The 20,494-nt window shown below is 34.8% G+C and overlaps 1 protein-coding gene across 2 annotated transcripts; it reads right to left on the reverse strand.

Annotated features, from left to right (window-relative positions):
• Nucleotides 1–11,152: 11,152 nt before the first annotated feature.
• On the reverse strand, nt 11,153–19,833 carry nmt1b (N-myristoyltransferase 1b). 2 transcript variants are annotated; one of them, XM_051124985.1, is made up of 12 exons: nt 19,695–19,833; nt 19,511–19,616; nt 19,273–19,417; nt 19,084–19,202; nt 16,815–16,906; nt 16,603–16,719; nt 15,564–15,734; nt 15,344–15,452; nt 13,059–13,229; nt 12,809–12,976; nt 11,450–11,587; nt 11,161–11,338 (listed from the first exon to the last, which is right to left on the reverse strand). In XM_051124985.1, the coding sequence occupies exons 1-12, from the start codon at nt 19,760–19,762 to the stop codon at nt 11,318–11,320; spliced, it is 1,425 nt and encodes a 474-aa protein (XP_050980942.1). In that variant the 5' UTR covers nt 19,763–19,833; the 3' UTR covers nt 11,161–11,317. The 2 variants fall into 2 exon arrangements, with proteins under 2 accessions (XP_050980943.1, XP_050980942.1); XM_051124986.1 differs by having other exon boundaries at nt 11,153–11,338; nt 19,084–19,433.
• Between the last annotated feature and the right edge of the window lie 661 nt (nt 19,834–20,494).

Genomic DNA, 20,494 nt, shown 5'->3' on the forward strand with positions numbered 1-20,494 from the left:
AAATGTTGCACTTGTAAAATAAAGCAAGCACAATATGCTTTCTGTCATCTCAGTCTCTGTGAACTTGAGTGCTAAACTTCAAAACTCTGTGTATACTTGCCTTACAGACATGAAAACCATATATATATATATATATATATAGAGAGAGAGAGAGAGAGAGAGAGAGAGAGAGAGAGAGTGAAGTGTCTACTTTTGAATTAACCAATTCAAACAGAAAACAAACATTCTCAAATTATGTAATTTGTATGAAACGTGCATACAGGTGCGTCACTACTGCAGAGATGAGTCAGTGCTGCAGATTTCATCTCTTAAATGCCAAAACAAATAAAGCACTAGTTTACCAATAAATCATTAAAACATTTATGAGGTCTTTTTTCTGTTTTTTCAAAACACATTCTTAATTATTATACTGTATCTGCCGGTGCGCTGTGGCAAGCTTTTTTTAAGTGCTTGCGCGCTTATTAGGCTATGTAGGCAATTAAAGGCTCATGGTTTATTAATAAACGTGCGACTAATAGTCGACTTCTGCTTAAAATGAATGACTACTAATTGACCCGAAAAATCTTTAGCCAAGGGATGATGTCTATGTTTTTCATGTCTTTTATTTTGTAATTTGTCTCAGTCATGGTTCCTGCTGTTTAGTCATGTAATTCCCTGTTCCTCATGTGTTCATGTTACATTGCTTCTTTGCTTTATTTGTCTTGTTTTTCTTTGGTTTCTAGAGTGTTTTTGACTATTCAGCACATTCATTCTTGATTACAACCTTGCATGAGTTTGGTGCAAACTGATTTTAAATGTAATCCTGTACCATTTAAGATTAGCCTATAAGGCTCTAACACATTCCTGTCAGGATCTATGATCCTGATATCAGTATCTGTCAGGGCTAATCAGACCTGAGACTAAATCCACCGACTGACCTGCTTTGTTGGAGGTGCCTTTGGATGTGTTTATTTGCTTAGAACACTGAGCACCACAGTGAGCACTACCTGGCATCCTGATTGTGGGTGCAATTCACTGTGCTGATGTTTTCTGCACAAGCAGAATCTTTTTTCTCGCAAACGTGACTGTGTTAATAGCATGCCACTTATTCTGCTCTCATTGATTGTCACTGAGTCTCTATTAACAAAAAAATTAATATAGTTAGCAAACCAGCAATACAAAAAGAAAGCTTTTGATAAGCTCTGATATGTCAATAAGGACTGGGCAGTAATGTTGACACTGAGCAGTGATATGTCTACCATAAACCTCCAGCAAATCTCAATGCAAATAAGTGACGGGTTTCAGTACGCCATATATTGATGCTTCTGTATACAGAAAAATAATATAGACTTAAAAACACTACATGGGGATGGGTAACAAGGTTGATTTCAATTGACAAGGTTGACAATTGATTTATGCTTTTTTAAAAAATACTTTTAGGACTAAGAAAATTAATGTGTTAATTTCTGCGGTGTTTAACAAAAAACATTAAATTAAAATTGACATTAAAAAAAAATAATAATGTACAGACTTTTTTTTTTACTTCCCACGGATACATTTCTGTTTCCTTCATTTTTTTTTTTATTGTTTCTACATGGGATGATTCACTGTGTACACATAATTACGATTAAAGAAAACTAGGCAATTAATTATACAGGGCTAATTCAGATTAGTTGACCAACTGTTCAGGCAACCCACCAAGTAGTGCATGTTTCTACTATACACAATTAACAATTACTTTGGGAGAAAAATCTAGTAGTGATTTTTCTGATAAAATGAATTTTGATTTTTCTGATAAATAAATGCTGGTTTGCTGAGCTTGATTGTAAGCGATAATGAGTATAAAGTGTGTAAATGAACACAGTGTCATGCTCCACTATGTATAAAAATAATATCATACACACACACACACACACACACACACACACACACACATACATATATACATATATATATATATATATATATATATATATATATATATATATACATTTTGGCTGAACTGCAATATATGGTACACATCTCAACATTTTTGATATTACTTTTAATATTTGCATCTTTTTCTTTTTAAAAACATAAAACGTTTTCATATGCTGCTTAATGTTCACCAATGAAATGAACGTTCATATTAAAGGCTAAACAAATAAAGTAAATTTAACCATGTAAGGCTATGTTATATCTTATGTTCAATTAAAGGTTAAAATCACATTACATTCTAATATTGTACAATTACAATCTCAAAACAAAATTAATAATTTTTAAAGCAGAAATTAAATTCATTAAACTAAACAAAAATAAATAAAAACAGAAGCAGAGACTAATTGTATTACACTATTTTGATTACTCCATTACACTTTACAGTGCTATTATAAAAATACACTTTCTTGCAGGTTTCTAGTTCCACATATGACACATTTTTTGTCCAACTACAATAGCAAAATTTATATTTTACCCAGAATTAGGCCTATTGCGCTCTTTCTGTTTGGCATGCATGCACTCAGTGTTGCTCATTTACTGAAGGCTGTGAAGTTTAGCAAAGACTCTCATGTAGAACACTTATCCATGCCTGACAGGAAAATGGACATTTTCCATGACTTTCTAACACTTACAGATGGAGGATATACCTGTGAAATGTAAACGCTTAAAACGCATTAAACAGTGCAAATAGCCTATCTGTCAGCACATTTATCCATCATAGCATCTGACAAAGTAAGCTCCTTTAAACTATATGTGTAAAATAACTCAATATCTTACGAGTTATTTTAAAGTCCTTAATGTAAAGCATGTCTCATGTTTAGGAAAAATTAGATTAGGCACTTTCCCCAAAACAGCTTACTCTGTCCTCTGTTATTTTTCAGACGCACTCTCATTAAACTGTAGGCCTATATCAATAGGTATGGCCTCATTCCATATTGTTTGTAAAAAATATATTGATATTTAGTACAAAATCATTATATATATATATATATATATATATATATATATATATATATATATATATATATGCCCAGGCTTACGCTCCACTCCAAAACACTCAGTGCATATTTATTTAGCTCATTTAAATCCTTTGAAATTTGATTATTGCACTAAGCCATATCATGATTATATTAATCAGTCAGCTTTATAATAAACTTCTACAAGGCCCAACGTGTAACATTCACCAGGAAAGGAAGAGGACCCAATAAAGGACTTGACAGCAGACAGGAAATACCATATACCATAAACAGTCCACACATCGCATTGCACAGAAATCCAACAGGCACACTGAAACATGGCTTTTAAAGAATGAGAGTGTGGCTGTGTGGTGAGCATAGGTCACCATGGGTCAGGTGACAGGCCGCCTAGAGGTGAGGCACAGCGTGCACCGTCAGCCTGTATTTCCAATAACATTATCCGACAACTGCATGTGCTAAGTTAAGCTGTGACTTAGACATTAAACAGTTTACAATAAAAGCAGCACCAACACTGCTCTATTAGGAAGTGTGTATTTAATTAGTCATATGTAACCTGCACATACTATCTGTTAATAATGCACCATCATGTCAATTGAAATAAAAGTCTCTTACAAAACATGAATTTAATGAATGCTTAATGAATAAAAACTCTTCACGTGTGTGTGTGTGTGTATAAAACACTGGCATATGTTAGTTAGTTAGTTGCTTTGAATAACACCATAACACCATCTGCTACAGCTTGCTTCCACAGACAGAATGACAGACAGTCCTCCCTTTCTCCCTTTCCTCCATTGTTTTCCCACAAAGCTAGATTTACTCACAGGGAATGAAAAAAAAAAAATTCACTGAGCACAAACAGGCCTAACCTGACAGATTTGCTTCAAGTCACACATAATGACACCAATCCAGTCTGTAAAAGTCATGAATATGGAGGGGGAAAAAATCTTAAACTGAGGTTTAACAAGACCCCTCAAACGAAGTATGAACCACATGAACATGCACCCTTAGAGGCTACACATACTACAAAGACAGACACTGGCTGACCATCCTGTCCATGTAGGGTACTGTCCTGTTTGCTACAATCCCTGACAAGCCAGGCATTGGAGGAAAAAAAAAAAAAAAAACAACTCATTGTTTTTTACCTCATTACTGCCTATGAGATCCCGCTCATTTCTCTAAGCGATCGCAAACATAACCCTGTCAGATTATTTTCTAGTGGATAAGCACACAGCGACACCGTAATGAATTGTGACAGGCTACAAGAGCAGGGAGAAAGATAACAGGCCTTGTCTTAATACAGTGATCAGCCAATACTACACAGAGCTGTAGGGTACAGGCATTCCATATCATTTATTTTACTGATGAGTTTCCCAGCTGACTCAGTAAAGCCTGAAAACTGAAGACTCTTAAGAAATAGTCCACGGAGAAAAAGAAACAGGAGCGGTGAAGAAAGAAATGTAATGCTTTTTTTTCTCAACCATGGGGTGTCCCAAGACCATCTGGAAGACGGTCAGAGTGAGATGTAAAACTGATATATTCCTGATGAAATGGGAATTCGGAAATTAAGCATAGCAGCTGTGATACTAAGTAATGCAACTATGTAATATGGAAACCGTGCACAAGCAAACAAGCTCAGGCATTTAGTGGGTTGTCTTTCCACATACTATATTTTCAACACAGCTGGGAACTTCTGCAAACACGCTCTTTAGCTTAAATATGCCCAAACACATGTGAGAATACACTGAACACACTCAAGGAAAAAAAACTGCTGAACTCTATCACCCACAAATAACTGAAACCTGTGTTGCACCATAATTTTCACTGGTTAAAAAAGAAAGAAAGAAAGAAAGAAAGAAAGAAAAATGAGATAGAGAAGTGTATTTGTGTTGCAAAAAACGCAATAAAAACATTACAGTATATCCTGTATTTCCTAACTGCAGTCTTATCAGCATGACCAGCATGTTCACTTAGCTGTGAATCTCTTAGAGTATTGTGACACTCAACAAGACTTACAATTGCCTTTGACATTAGGAGGGAGAGGATGGTCAATTATTCATCTAACAACTAGTTACTTAAGATTAGGCTTTGATAGGATTGTACAATACTGGCAGTGCATTGTGCTTTAGCAATAAATCATCAATAAATCATCTCTGACAATTTTCATCTCAAAAGCCCTCTATACTGCACAGCTGTTGTCTGACTTTAAAAACAATCACTGTTATTATGCATTGATCTACAGATCTCTAATGATGTTTGATGTTATTGTACAACAATAGGTTACAGGTATTTAGCCTATTTATTTAAATTTTGAAAATATAGTAATGTTTTGGGATCTCATTTTAGACCTTTTATGAAAATAAAAGTCACAAAGTCACATCAAGAATAAAGATTTACTGTAATAAAATTATAGGAGTAACGCTAAGATTTTTTTTGTATATTGATTCTGATTTTTAAGTGCCCTACCAAAAGTTTTTACTGGCCCTGTTACAAAACTCACTGAATGAATGAATTGAAATCTCTGTTTTCACTGGTTTGACACATATAACCTTGTATCATTAATAATAATAATAAGATAATTATGACACCAAAATTTTAGGTATCAGTAAAATTTCTAATTTTCACAAAACTCTAATTTACCACTGCAAAAAAAAAAAAAAAAAAAAAAAACACTACTAGATTAACAAATGATTAACTAGATTAAGTTCAAACATTATTAAAGACAAGAAACAGTCAGTAATAAAATAAAAACGAATAGACAAATCACATGCAGTAGTACAAAAAATACTTTAGAACAAAGATACAAAAGAAATAAGCAGTACTTTTTTGTCTATAATGTCTAATAGTACAGGTAAGAAATACTACAGAAATTGAACAACCAACTGTAAAATGATACTGGAGTCTTTACCGTATAAATTAAATATAGAATCATCTTTAAAGCTACAAAAATTAAAGTTATTCAGTCTTTAGTTTGTTGTTTGATTAACATTAAGGAAACAGAGAGCAGCAAGTATATCATAGGCTGTTCTCACATTATGACCTAATGCATGGATCTAATACACCAACACATCTGATTTTTTTCCGGTTTATGTTCATTTAAGACATAACCAACTGTGTTTATAACGATACTCACAAAGGCAAATATTTTGACATAGTTTGATGTATTTTATACAATTTAGTATTTGTGCATTATCAGTGATCATCAGAATGAGCACGAGTACCAAGTTGAGATCATTTTCTTGACATCTCGTGCTTAAATCCTTTAACATTTATATCTGCAAGATGTAAACATGCGCAAATGGTAGACCTTCGAAAACCTCAACAATTCTGTCAACAGTCTCGAGGGTCTTTATACACAGCGTTGTTATACCTCAACCAAACCTCATTAGGGATATGCAAAACTGCATACTTTCAAAGCTGACCTAGTTGTTAGGCTGTCTGAATCATTTTAAAATACGTAGTTTTGCACATTTCTATTCATTCCACTGACACCCCATTATTATCATTTAACGGTGCTAATAAACTATTAGCAGCGTGGCTCAGCACAATGCAGCTCAAGATCTATATATAAGAGCTCCTGATACTACACAGCGTCAAACCCCCACTTGAGCCTGTGTAAATATTTACTGTAGGGAAGTTTCTAACACTCATTACTGTCAGTGGCCAGGAAATGGAGAGGTGGGACATAGAGCAGACAGACAGAGATAGAAAGAAATATCAGGTTGCTGTTGAACAATGTTCTCTACTGCAAAAGGAAAAGTTTACCTCTGACCTTTCTACTTAGTAAGGTGTGATTAATAAGAAGGGATATCTTCAGGACTGCAACAAACAGCCTTGTATTGAAGAATGCTGTATTTACAATGGTAATGTTGTGTATTCTGCAGTATTTGCATGCCCTGACATGTATAAATACTCTACAAATATAAGTAGAGAATATCTAAAACAGTTGGTGAGATGCAATGCTATAAAGTAAATAAGCAATCTCCCCGTCATTTACTCTCATACTTAGCTTATCATACTCATTTGCTACATTAGTAAGGCACTATAGTTTCTGTGATGCAGAAAACACAGACAGAATTGCGGAACCCAGTCATAAAAACGGCATTTACTGTATAGCGCAGAATTTTATGGAATTTGTCATATTTTTGATGAATAAAAAACAGGTCAGTTCACTTCAAATTGCGATATAGACTAGTGTGAACACTAAACTGCATAAAACACAATTTAAACATGAATCCATGTTCTGCATGTTGTGTTTCAGTATGTACTGTATTCTGTATAAATGGGAAGTACAAATGGGAAGTGTGTCCAAACTTTTGACTGGTACTGTGCTGTAATATATACATAAAGGATATTGGCTGATATATCAATTTCAGCCTTTTTTACTCCTGAATACTGGTATCGTCCTCAAAAACCCATTTTGGATGGACTCTACTTTAAACGTTAAGCATACAGAGTTAAATGTTAAACAACACCAACCTTCGCATTAGGTGAGTCACACAGATTTTCATTTGTATGGTCTAACTGTTATATTAACAAGTCAAGGAGAGTATTTTTCATGTTTATCCATTTAGCTCAGTTTGTTTTAGTTTTCTGCCTGGATTTGATTTTCCTGAGCACTGCCAGCTCAAGTCTCTCGAGGTTCGATCAAACCTGGTTCAAGCAAAAGCAAAGAGCACCCTCACCTGAAGCTGTAGGACACTGGCAAAACAGATCTATCCAGTGCTTGTTTGTGTTTATGCTCTGAGGCAGCGTCAAAGGTTTCTATTTACAATGTGTTCTGTAGCATTGAGCAATGTAGCCAATCGCAGACGTATTTGATTTCATAAACGCAATGACCAATGAAAGGTATTTAAGTAAGAATATATGAAAATATGTTATTACCACTTAATACATAGCCTTAACCATAGTATGTTGTCAATCACTGCTTGGCCTTTTCTGGGTATTTGAGATTTGGGCTTCTTTCACGTCTCTCATATCAAACATGGAATACTGTAATTGATGTTCTTGGTGATTAATAATTAAAAAACTATTGAATTTATAATTATTCTTTTCAAGTAATTGGCAGGGATAGTCTTTTAGTGCCCTTCTTTCTGACACCACTTTATAAATGTGATAACACTTTATCACATTTTTGTGATAAAGTGTTCACTTTTTGCTTGTTAACATTAGTTAATGCACTGTAAATTAACATTAACTAACAATGGACAAACTGTATTTTCATCAACTAACATTAACTAAGATTAATAAATATTGTAATAAATGTATTAATCATTGTTTGTTTGTTAGTTAATACATTAACTAATGAACCTAATTGTAATGTGTTACCATAAATGTAATAGCCCAAAATCTATTAATATCAGTCAGCCCGTATTGAGACATGCTAGCAGATGACCTCTCCCCTAAAGACAACTATTTAGCTATTTAACCGACACCACAACAGATTTCACCAGCTTGCAACAAAGAGGCTTCTGTCAACCTCTGCTTTCACATAGATCAGAATAATCAAGCCCTGAGAGAAGAATCATGAGCTTTCAGGTGCTCTGCTGTAACATGTTCGCTTCGCTATTCTCCTCAGGCATTTAAGGCCATGATTTTCTTTACAGGAACAGGTCTTTACCATGCATGCAAGTACATATTTGTGTTTTCATGTAATTAGTTGCTTAGTCTCTGTCTTACTGAGCTACATGCCCTAAGCTTCAGCTTTGTCAACTAGTCAGCTTTGTGTCCGCTGTAATAAGTTTTGCACTGACGTCTGCATAAAGCTCAGTCTAGTCTGGACATGGAGCTATGTGGGACCTGATTGGTTCCGGCTGGCCTGAACTCTGGGAAACATGTTTGAGTGACAAAATAGAATGACAGTCGGACTCAGGTTTTTATCTAGTTCATTCAGATGTTTTTAGTTAATTCAAGCATTCTTCTGTACTGTATCACATGAAAAATGTAAGCCAGAGCTCTCCTGAGCATTTCTGTTTTTCACTGATGGACTCAAATCTCCCGTTAGAGATCAATTAAAGGGGTTCTTTCTTGATCTTTTTTTTTTTTTTTCTTTGAGATTTAAGAGGTCTTTGTTCAACTTAAACATTCTGCAAGTTTCATATCTTAAAACATCATCCACATTATTACAAAACTCTAGAAAATTATCTTGTTTGGATATTGTGCTACCTGTGATGTCACACAGGCAAATACATTTGCATATGACTGATCTTAAAGCAAGACATTAACAAATAGTTTTACATCTTTGCATCATATGCCTCACCCATTGGAGTTCAGTCACTTAACACCTGAAACCTGTCTATATGTGTGTGTGCAAAACTTTTACCATTATAAGTGAACCTTGAGGAAATTATTAAGAAAACATGTCATGACCCCTTTAAGTATATCTAGCCATCTCATTGCAATCCAGTTGAGTCTTGTCACGTTTTAACATAATAACTCTGTCCATCCTATGACGTTATGCAAAGACAAATGGCAGAAAATATTTGCCTATTTGGTTTTGTGAAAAAGACCAAGCCTGCTTCAGGCTCTGGATTCAACAAAAAAGAAAGTCAGACATATATAAAAAGACTCACTCATTTTAGTCATAACAAAACATTTACAGGAAACATTTCAAAAGAGACCTTTGGTTTTCAGTTGAATTAAGCAACACACTCCGCCCATTAGCTCTCTCACACACACAACAGCTGTGGCACTGATGCACATTTAAACAATATTAAACTAACAATATTGTTCAATTAAAAGCCTATTCTGAATAACACAGTTGCGATGACATAAGAAGATATGCAACTTTCAGTAAACACATCAATGAGAAATGTAACAAATTTTGGATGAGATACTCACCATTATATGAACACAGCGAGTCACACAACGGCATAGACAGGCCCGAAGTATTTTACAAATAAAAAATTACACGTGAATTAACAGCCAAATACATAACCATCTGATATCGCACACCAATCTTTAGGTCTTTAGGTCTTTCGAGTCAGCGATACAGAGCACTGCCGGAATTAAAACACCACATGTCCTTGTGTTGAAACACTAAAATATAACTTCACACTGCTCCTGGGGTATTACCATAAAAACTCGCACTAGCACACAGTAGAAAGACTCCGAAAGGTAGCAGAACACGAGCGCGTCTGCTTATCGTGTTTGAAAGTTGAAATCCCACCCCTGTCCACGCCAGTAGTGGTTAGCATTTTGATTCATCCCAATGACTCGAATCTTTTGAATCGGTTAGCTCACTTGAAAGATTTGTTTGTTCAAAAACACCGATTCGGTAATACACAAACAAAAAAGAAACACACTCAATCATGCTAGTTCCCCTGTACGCAGTGGAGAAGTTTAAAAATTCTAAACTGTTTGAATATAAGATTTAATAAGCTGCCCAAATTGAAATGTTACAAGACAATGTAATAGCGCTACGTTTCTGGTAAAATGACAGAATGAATTCCAAGAGAGCAAAATGTTGATTTTAAATTACTTGGAGACTCTATGAACAAAACAGTCTGTATTGATGTTTAATTCTGTTTTTAAATGATTGTGTCGATAGCTTTTTGTCTTGATTTGTATGTTTTCTCGTAGGGTGTCAACTCGATTGCGCCACCTGGTGTTGCCTTATATATACTGCACAAAATACTACTGCATGTTCAGGTCTGTTCATGTGGGTAGATATTCTGTTTGGCCTGTGAACTTATGTCAGAAATAGTTCTCAGCACAAACAAACAAACAAACAAACAAAAACAATAAATAAATCTGTCTATTTTTCATTCCCATTAATTGTTACAACACACAGCCAGCACAACAATACAAGAAAGATATGGACCATATTGATTTTCTATCCATTGCTCTTCACAGTTAAACCAGTTGTGGACAATAAACTGTCAAGAACATATTTCCATGTCATGTTAATATGAAAAAGGTAGATTTTGTGTTAAGTAAAATTTTATTTTTTGTTTTATTATTATAATAATATTAATAACAATGTATGTTTTATTTTAGATTTTAAAATAAAACAGTCATTTTACATTTTAATATTTAATATATTTATTTCAAAAAGATTCTTGACATTAATGTACTTTTTATCTCATGCAGAGATAATATAATAATTAGTTTGAATGAGCAGTACTAAGTAAAACTATAGTACTGTATATCTGGTTTGTGTCTTGCTTCCTCAAGCTGCCAGAATCAACTCATTAGACCTATCAAAAATATCTGTGCAACATAAAAACATAATGGACAACTGTATCAATATTAAAGAAAGAAACACATGCATGCAAATTTCATATTGTGAAATAAGGATTTATTTAATAATTATATGTAAGAAAAGTGTGCTATATAAGTCTCACGTGTTTATGTATTTTCATTGCCCATTTGTACGCAAAATGCCTTTACTTCAGCACAACACCCAACTGAAATATGGAAAACACAATATTAGTTTTATTACACGTCTTTTCAAAAGAAAAAAAAAGATAATAATAATAAAATGAAATAAAAAATTAAACCACAGACTGATTGATCACCTTGTCTGAGGCCATCTCAGGGCATCTCCAGTTGTAGAGGTAATACTGTTTGTGTACATCTCCCATTCTGAACTTAAGGGGCTCCAAAAAAGCTTTATTATCCATTACATCCAGAGCAGAGAAAACATCGAACTTTCTCTGAACAGAAAAGCAGAGAGTACAATGAATGATGAGACAAGCACAAACATTAAATTTAAGGGAATCATCATGAATCTGCAGGACAGGGAAGTTTAGAGATGACTGATGGGCAGTAGGGTAGAGTGGGAGAAAACGCCCCCCCAATTAAGGACTGTGTAATTTTTTTCTGTGAAACAAAAGTTAAAAGTGTTCAGGAAATGTATCATAACTTTCGTGACAATTACATCAATTATAAACCAAGTATGAAAAATTTCCAGAAATCATTTGTTAATTTTTTTTTTAACAAATATTAAATTTGTAATTTAAATAGTAGATTCAGTCTGACAAAGCAATTTGCTTTATACTTTTACAGCAAAATCAGATTACAGGCAGTTTTAGCTTAAAATGAAAAAGGATATAATCAATAATTATGAATTCCAAAATTATAACAGCCTATTTGAAAAATTTTGTTAGCTGATGCTAACTGGCTAGTTAACTAGCTACTTGATGCTAACTTGAGATCATTTTTAAATACGCGGACGTAAGCCAATGGTTGAGACTTCTAATTAAGATACAGTAATACATTAAAATAATATGCTAAGACACACCAGTTTGGAATATCAAGCAGCGAAACAAGCTGTTTCATACAGCTAAATATAGCTGGATGCGGATTAGACCGGAAGCCAGACCCATACAATTTACAAATGGCGCGCCCTCTCTTACAGGAAGAAAAAGGTGGATAAAGTACAAATATTTTTATTCAGCCAACTAGTTAGAATTAATTTAATAGAAAAACAAAGAATTTGAGTAACTACAGTAATTAAACCACGCCCCCTGGGGGCGTTTTACCCCACGTGGCTTGGGGAAATAACACATGCTCCCTATCTACAGGCCTTACTATTCTTATATCATATATAACTGTGATGTTCTACAAAACAACAAGCTTTAAAACACTTTTTTTCTTACTGCTAAAAATTAGATCAATTACTGTGAAATCTGTTTTCTCTCAGGTACATCACTAGTGTAAGTTTCATTGTGAATACTACATCACTCTTGTCAGGGTTAGCCCATAGATACAATAAAAATCATCTGTACTTTATCTAGTGGTTATCTTGGAAAAAGAAAACAATAGGGGGCATTTTACCACAAGGGGGCATTTTCCCCCACTCTACCCTAAATGTCTTCATAGGAGGCACAATGAATGTAGTCAGCAGTATTATGTTGATATATCCTTTGACCTACTGCTTTACAGATGATAAGGATATCCTCCATTAGCTGCAGCAGTGGAGTGGCCTTGCTGATGCAATAGAGAACACAGGCTGCCTTCAGGCCTTTATGCACAGGGTGATTCAGGGCCGTAGAGGGAAGTGTGTAGAAACTCACCATGTCAGTTATGGTATCGGCCATGCTCTGCATAAAAAGTGGCATTAACGCAGGACATGACAGCTAGATGTCTGAATAAAATAGTTTAAAGACATTCCATCATACTGACCTCCACAACATATGTGTCAATCACACCATCTTGAGGCAGAAGCCAGTGCTCAACATCCTCCAGGGTCAGAGAAGGAATGAGATGAAAAGCCTTTAGATGTTCTCTCAGAAGAGTTTGAATCACTGGCACATCCTGTACAGTCATGGGGCGAAGGCCTGTCGTTTTTGTTGTCTGTTGTTATAACGAGGAGAGAGATTATTAGTGTAGTTAAAGGATGCGCAAAGTCCTTACAACTTTCTTGGCATCTCAAAACTGACCCCAAACAGACCATACTGTGTTGGCAAAAAATCTTTTACACACACTGCAACACACACACACACACAAACTTAGAATTTTATGACATTGTTTTCTTGATTTAAAAAATGTATGATGAAATAAATTACATTTAAATGGAAGCTTCGTACAAACTGATCACTGAAGAAACATACAGCAGTTATATGAAACAGCAGCCCTAATACATGAAGCAAGTTAACTTTTGCAACATAAATATACAAATACAAGCAGGTTATCATAAATATTGTTAGGGAAAGATGTCCATTAGAATATAGTTCATTAGAACTATAGTCCTTTAGAATCATCATGAATCTACAGGTCAGGGTAGTTTGGAGGTGGCTGATGGGCAGTAAATGTCTTCATATAAGCCACAATCAATGTAGCTGCAGCTGTATTATGTTGATATATCCTTTGACGTACTGCTTTACAGATGGTAAGGATAGAATATATAAGGATGTATATCGATATGAATGAAAGATATTTAACACAATTATTTTTTAACACGTTTGTAAAATCTGATAATATTAAGGTTTCATTCTGCTAAAGTGGGGAAAATATATATTTATTATATTGTCTATTATTATTATACAATATAATATTATATTGCTTGTGAAACTTGCTGTCATGTCACTGAGCTTATGTCTTTATTGCATGAAGCACTTTTAGCTAAGGTCAATGGCTTTGCTTGCAGCTGAGCTAGACCCTCGCTATTAACGTGACAGGATTTTATACATTCCACATAGCATCAGCTACTGACACAATGTCTTAGCTCTGCTACACTCTGCTTCAGGCCAAAGATTCTGAGGGAATGGCATTCAGCGATGCTTTATAGAGTAGAGGATCCTGCCTCTATTTTGCATGGTCAAACACCATTGGCCAGTGAATTCTCACAGCAAGGGCTTTAGAGAAAGAAACCAAGGGAGCCAAGGTTATGTTAGGCAGTTAGGCATGTGCAGACATTATCCTGCCCCACTTTTATAATTATATAATAAAAATATAAATAACTGAGAATTGATGAGATTTGATAACCCCTTATATAGACTTGCATATATAGTCCTATATAGGTGTCCTGCAGAGTTTAGCTCCAACCTGCCTCAACACACCTGCCTGGAAGTTTCAAGTATACTTATTAAGACCTTGATTAGCTGCTTGTTTGATTAAGGTTGGAGTTAAACTCTGTAGGACACCAGCCCTCCAGGACCGAGTGTGGTGAACCCTTCCCTACGATCTCTTTCTCACAGCTTTGCTGTGGCTCCACTGTGCTGAAACTGTGCAGGTAAACTCGGGACATGGTTGTCATATCAAACTTCAAATTTGGTCTGAATACAATAAAGCATTGAGGAGATATAGCGTATTGTCCACTTTGGTGAGCTCTTCATCAAATTTGTGCGTTATTTGGGTCTATCAAAAAGCTTGTGACTACTTTTTGTTAGGACCATCACTTTTTTTTACATAATGTCAAATAACATAATGTTTAACAAACGGTTTGATTGCCAGCAGTGGTTCTAGAGGCAAAGTTGTACAAAATGGGCAGATCGAACATATGATATGAATATTGTGCGTATGTGTGAAACATCATGTGATATACAAGGCGTAAAACACAATAGCACCACCTAGTGGACAATTTCTTTCTCACAGACCTCTAGTCAAACAGGCCCATCAAGTTTCGTTCTGATCGTCCTGTAGTGGCCCCTATTGGCTGACTACAGTGAGTCTTTGCCAGCCTCTTCCCAGTTTGAGACCTAGCATCTGCCCAAGGCTCTATGACTTACAGTTTGGTCTGCACAATCAGTTTTATGGCAGAATAATAATAATAATAATAATAATAATCCTTCCAATTACAATAAAGTTTCAGTGCTTTGTGCTTCATTTTCAAAATACTGCAGTAACTTAACAGCTTCAAATCATATGGGTCTTGGACCATTAAACCAAGACAGTAAAAGCAAACAGAGCATAAGGATTAAAAAAGAATGTGTCATGTTACATGATGGCCCTCAGGCAGGCAGTCTGACCTCAGGAAGCCGATTTAGCTTGACGGCACGCTGCAGGGTCATGTTACGAGTGAGAGAGGAGAAATTCAGCTCAATCAGCTTGCGTGGGTTCAGTGACCTGTGCCAATACCTTTTAACAACCATGAAGAGAAACAGTATTTAGTTTAAAATTGTACCACAAACAAATCAGCAGTGATGGTCTGAGAGAGTAAGAGAGATATCCTTATAATTTTAATCATACCTACAACTGGCAATAGGTTTTGGTAAGACCACATTCGTGCTGTAGATTGCTTGAGATATACCCTGCTGATGGACCCGTCTGGTAAGCTCCTTGATTAGGACTGGTGCCACTCTTTTTGAGCGAAGTTTTTTGTGTACACAAAGGAAGTTCACCTCCACCATCTTCAGCTCTCTGTAGAGTATTTTTGTAATTGGTAACACTTTACAATACGTGTGCACAAATGTGCATTAATTAATTAATGCACAATCACAAGTTAATGTATAACTCATGAAGAACTAAACCATTTATTAATGATTACTACATCAGCAACTAATGAACATTCTATGATTCATAGATTAAGTAATCAATAAATTGTTCTTAGTTAAATGTGTCATAATGTATTAATTGACTAATAACTTATTTTATTAACTAATAATGTAAATTCATATATTACCACAGTGGTCAAAGCTATGTACTGCAACTTCCAGTTGTCTGCTTTAAATACTCATTAGCTAATGATTTGCAAATGTATCATTATGTTGTGACTTTACTTGTTGAGACACTTGACTAACTAATTCTAAATCCATAGCCACAATGACATATTACTTAACAATTAGTTAATAGTCCTGTGCCTCAACAAGTAAAGTCATAACATAATGATATCTTTGCAAATCATTAGCTAATGATAAATTAAAGCAGACAACTGGAAGATGAAATGTGTGGCTTCAACCCATTGTGGTAATTAACACATGAATTTACACTATTAGTTCATAAAATAAGTTATTAGGGAATTAATACATTATGACACATTTAACTAATAATTTATGTATTACTTAATCTATGAATCATATAGAATGTTCATTTGTTGCTGATGAAGTAATTATTAATGAATGGTTTAGTTCTTCATGCGTTATATATTAACTCATGATTATCTCAGCATTAGTTAAGCATTAATTAATAGATATTTGTGCACCCATATTGTAAAGTGTTACCTTGTCATTTACATCAACCAAAATTGTTTAATAAATCATTTAGCCGTCCGAGAAAATTTTGCACTTACGTGTCAAATACTTTAATAGTAACAGGAATGGCACTTATGAAACCCACTAGTTTTTGACTGGACTTAACTCGAACTCCACAATGCCACTGTGACTGCCATCCAGGGGGACACAGAGCCCTGCATTCCATAAAACATGAAGTCCATAAAACATGAAGACAAATAATAAGATTATAGTTACTGATGCAGCTATTATGTCAAAAAATAAAATGCACCAGAGCAAGAACTGTGGAGAGTAGTGCAGACGAAGCGTGTTGTCATCCTCCTCTGTGTAGTTTTCATTCAGCAAGTCACACAGTTCTCTCAGCTGTAATTGCATAGATAATAAAATGACATAGATAATTACATAGATAAGATTTTTGGTTGGCAGTGGTTGGCAAGTCATTAGTCTATCCAACAGTTTTACTGCGCTCTACAGAACATTCATTAAAAGAAAAAAAGAAAAAAAAAATCCACTTGTTCCTACTACAAAATTAGTTTTTGATTTAACAATAATACAATAAGATTTTGAATTATTTTTGCAATGTTTAGTGTAGCGTTCTTGATGTTTATGTAAATGCTGCATGACTTGTGTGTTTAATGAGTGTGGACTGAACATTCAAGTAGCAATCCAAGCTGATGCGAGGAAACGGGGGAAACAACACAAGAACTGACCAGCTGCTTTTATGGTTGACAGGTAACTTTACTTTCTAAAAATCACAAAAATAATATATCAAACTATGGCTTTTTCTGGCTACAGCCCTACTTTTAAATTGATGCCTGCCATTGTATCATATTTGTTTTTTTGTCTGTAGAGATCAAACTATATGAATATTTCATATCGAGATTATAGTGACCAAAATGATCACGGCTATCAATATTACAAAAAATTGTATATGTTGAAAACCAACAAACAACAAATAACATTAGCAGCACTTTGCATTTTATTTTATTTAATTTTTTTGTTTGCATAAACATTCAAGCAATAACATTATAAATGATGGTTACATTTCATTTGGTCTTGCCTAAACTCACTTGTAACTTTCTAGTAATCCTAAATACATTGATTAATAACTTGTTTAGGAGTGTTTGATTAGGATTGGAGGTACTAAACTCTGCAGGGAAAGTGGCCTCCAGGGTAATTTAGAACATAACAGACCTCATCATCAATCACATAAGATAGTTATGGTGGAGGAGTCCAATTTTCAAGTACTCCTCACTGTAAAACCAAATGGCCTCCAGCTCCCCCTCTCTTGATGTCCAGCTCCACCTCTGTGTGAACTAATGGGTGGAGTTATGTTTAGGATAGGGTAAGGGGTAAGGGGTAGGGTTAGGGTGTGGTTAGGTGTCTATCTCCACCCATTACCTCCAGCGAGGGGGAGCTAGAGCTCCAGCTCCTCCCATTTGGCTCTGCAGCGAGCACCCTCTCTCCATTTTTGCCTTTTATATGCTAATTTATGTTCATAGTGCCCTTTTTTTTTTACTTTAGTACTGTATTTCAGCGTTATCTTGGGAGATTCGTAATTTACTTTTTTTTTTTTTTGTACTGTGTTCAGCATTATCTTGGGAGATAATGCACTGTTATAAAAGTCTTGTCCTTTGTGGATGTTCTGTTTCCTGGTTCTTCTTTTTCTTCTTCTTTTATTTTTTTATTTTTATTTATTTTATTTTTTTAACCTTCATCTTACCATAAAACAACTTTTTCTGCATTCTTATAGCATTCCTCATTTTTACAGTGTGTCTTCTACAAAACTAGTTCACATACTCTAGGCTATATGTTTAAGCTTTAGTTCAGTAAATATGGGTTTCATTGCTTCAATCATGGTGTCCATTGTAGTGGACAAGAAAAAAAAACTATCGACAGATATCCGGAATTCATATTTTGACTAGTCAAGCCTAAATTTTGACATGTAGAGCCACAGCTTGGCTCAGTATGTGTGACTGAGAGAGAGAGAGAGAGAGAGAGAGAGAGAGAGAGAGAGGGAGGCCAAAACTTTCATGTTTTTTAAAACACTTGTATATTTATACACATGTATATTTTTAAAAAGTGCCCTTGTGAATAATGTCAAATTGAAAGTTTTACTTTACAATACATTTTTAATCATTACATTTTAATAATTGTCTGCCGTGATTTAAAGAAGTACACTTGTTTTAATGTACTGACAGTACACTACAACCATATTTCAAAAGACAATGAAAGTAATTATGAAATTACATATAAAAATGTGCTAAATTCCAAAAAAGAACTTTTAATTTCTACTCATTGTATTTACTATACTTAAACTGTAATACATTTTCATTAATTGCAAATAATTATGCAAAAATTAGTACTTAAAAGGAGTATTTGAACTTTTACTATAGTAATATTTAATCAAACCATCTATACTTTATCAAAAGCAGTATATGTGTACCTTGTCCATCACTGTATTTCAAGGATATTTTTGTTGACTCTTGTACAGTAAATAATTTTGTGACTGCACTGGTTCACAAAGACCTCTCGCTTACCTGCTCTTGGTTGTCCAGATTGAGTGTGTCCCAAATGAATTCTTGTGGCAGCGAGTATGGCTCCTCTCGAACACTAGGCCTTTGTGACTCAACTGGTCCATGTGATGTCACTTTCTCATCTAAAAAAGAATGAAAGCCATTTGTAGACACGCACATGGTTTATGTTGTTTACCTGTGCATTATTCATACCTATCTTAGGGACTGGCTGAGTATCCCAAAAGCGGTATGTGTGTCTCTGAGCCTCTTGTAGGTTCTTTGGAGGCCCATGACCAAAAGAAAACAGGTGTAGGGCCTTCTGAATCTCCTGTTGCTTTTCCTCAGAAAGAGAGTCTAGCTGGGAGCAAATTGAACTTATATTAAACAGGTAAATATACTCACACTTCTCATTAAAAAAAAAAAAAGATCACACACATAAATGATCAGTTACCATTTCAAAAGGGTCTCGTGGCCCCTCTTTAGCCCATGTTTGGCTCTTGTGCTTCTTTGTCTTTTTCTTTCCTTCAGCTCCCCTGTCACTCTCTAAGCTCTTTTCTCTGTATAATTTTACAATAAAATGTAAAATTAAAAAAGACATACAAAGAGACAAAAATTAGAATAAATAGAGCACTTACAGATTTTTCTGCTCAGCCATGAAAGCGTTTTCAGGTGTTAGAGCAGCAACAATGTGGTCATTTAGCATGGAAGTGTTTTCAGGTATTACAGCAGGAACAACCTAGTCATTCAGCTCTGTAGTTGTGGGTGTTTGTGGTGTAGGAGCTTATCTTAATGTGCAGTGAGGGCAAGAGGGAGACACCCAGCCACCATCATGAGCATCCACCAATCCGTTGAATTCCACACCCTCATACAGTGATCACTTATCTTAGTGCAGCACTTCAGGCTGGCCTTCAAAGCCATTAATAGAAGAGTTTAAACCATCAAACATCATAACCATCATCACGTTTTGAAAGTAGTTTTAGTAGTTTTATTTGGGGCAATTGGTTTCCCCTAATCAGTACTTTACATTTCTTTTTTTTTTTTCATCATAACAACATGCCAAGCCCCTATTAAAAATGAGCATGATTCTGCAATCCCTGGAGGATGCAGTGCATTTTTTTGTATTAGTTTATGCCATTTTCTAGAACTATTTAATGCTGTATTTGTATTGTTGATATTCAGGAATGATTTACTCTTTAAATTATTTAAATATAATTTACATAACCTATTTTCCTAACTAACCCCTAAACATAACTATTGGTAACCCCTTTGATTTTTTTAAAAATCAATATATCAATATATCAATATATGAGCCACTAAATTCTATATTTTAGTTTTAAATTAAGTTGTCTTGGAAAGAAAACACTGTAGTTGAACAAAATAGAGTTTGAAACTAGAAAACAGTTCAAGAGTAGATTCAGAGTTGACAAAACCAAAC

Source organism: Labeo rohita, chromosome 12 (genome assembly GCF_022985175.1).
Source record: "Labeo rohita strain BAU-BD-2019 chromosome 12, IGBB_LRoh.1.0, whole genome shotgun sequence".
Classification (NCBI taxonomy): domain Eukaryota; kingdom Metazoa; phylum Chordata; class Actinopteri; order Cypriniformes; family Cyprinidae; genus Labeo; species Labeo rohita.

Coding starts and splice junctions, on each gene's coding strand:
- nmt1b (XM_051124985.1), bottom strand. CDS start 19,762: ATGCTAAATGACCACATTGTTGCTGCTCTAACACCTGAAAACGCTTTC. Junction 19,617..19,694: donor ATGGCTGAGCAGAAAAATCT/GTAAGTGCTCTA, acceptor AAAATTATACAG/AGAAAAGAGCTTAGAGAGTG. Junction 15,735..16,602: donor ACTATTAAAGTATTTGACAC/GTAAGTGCAAAA, acceptor AATACTCTACAG/AGAGCTGAAGATGGTGGAGG.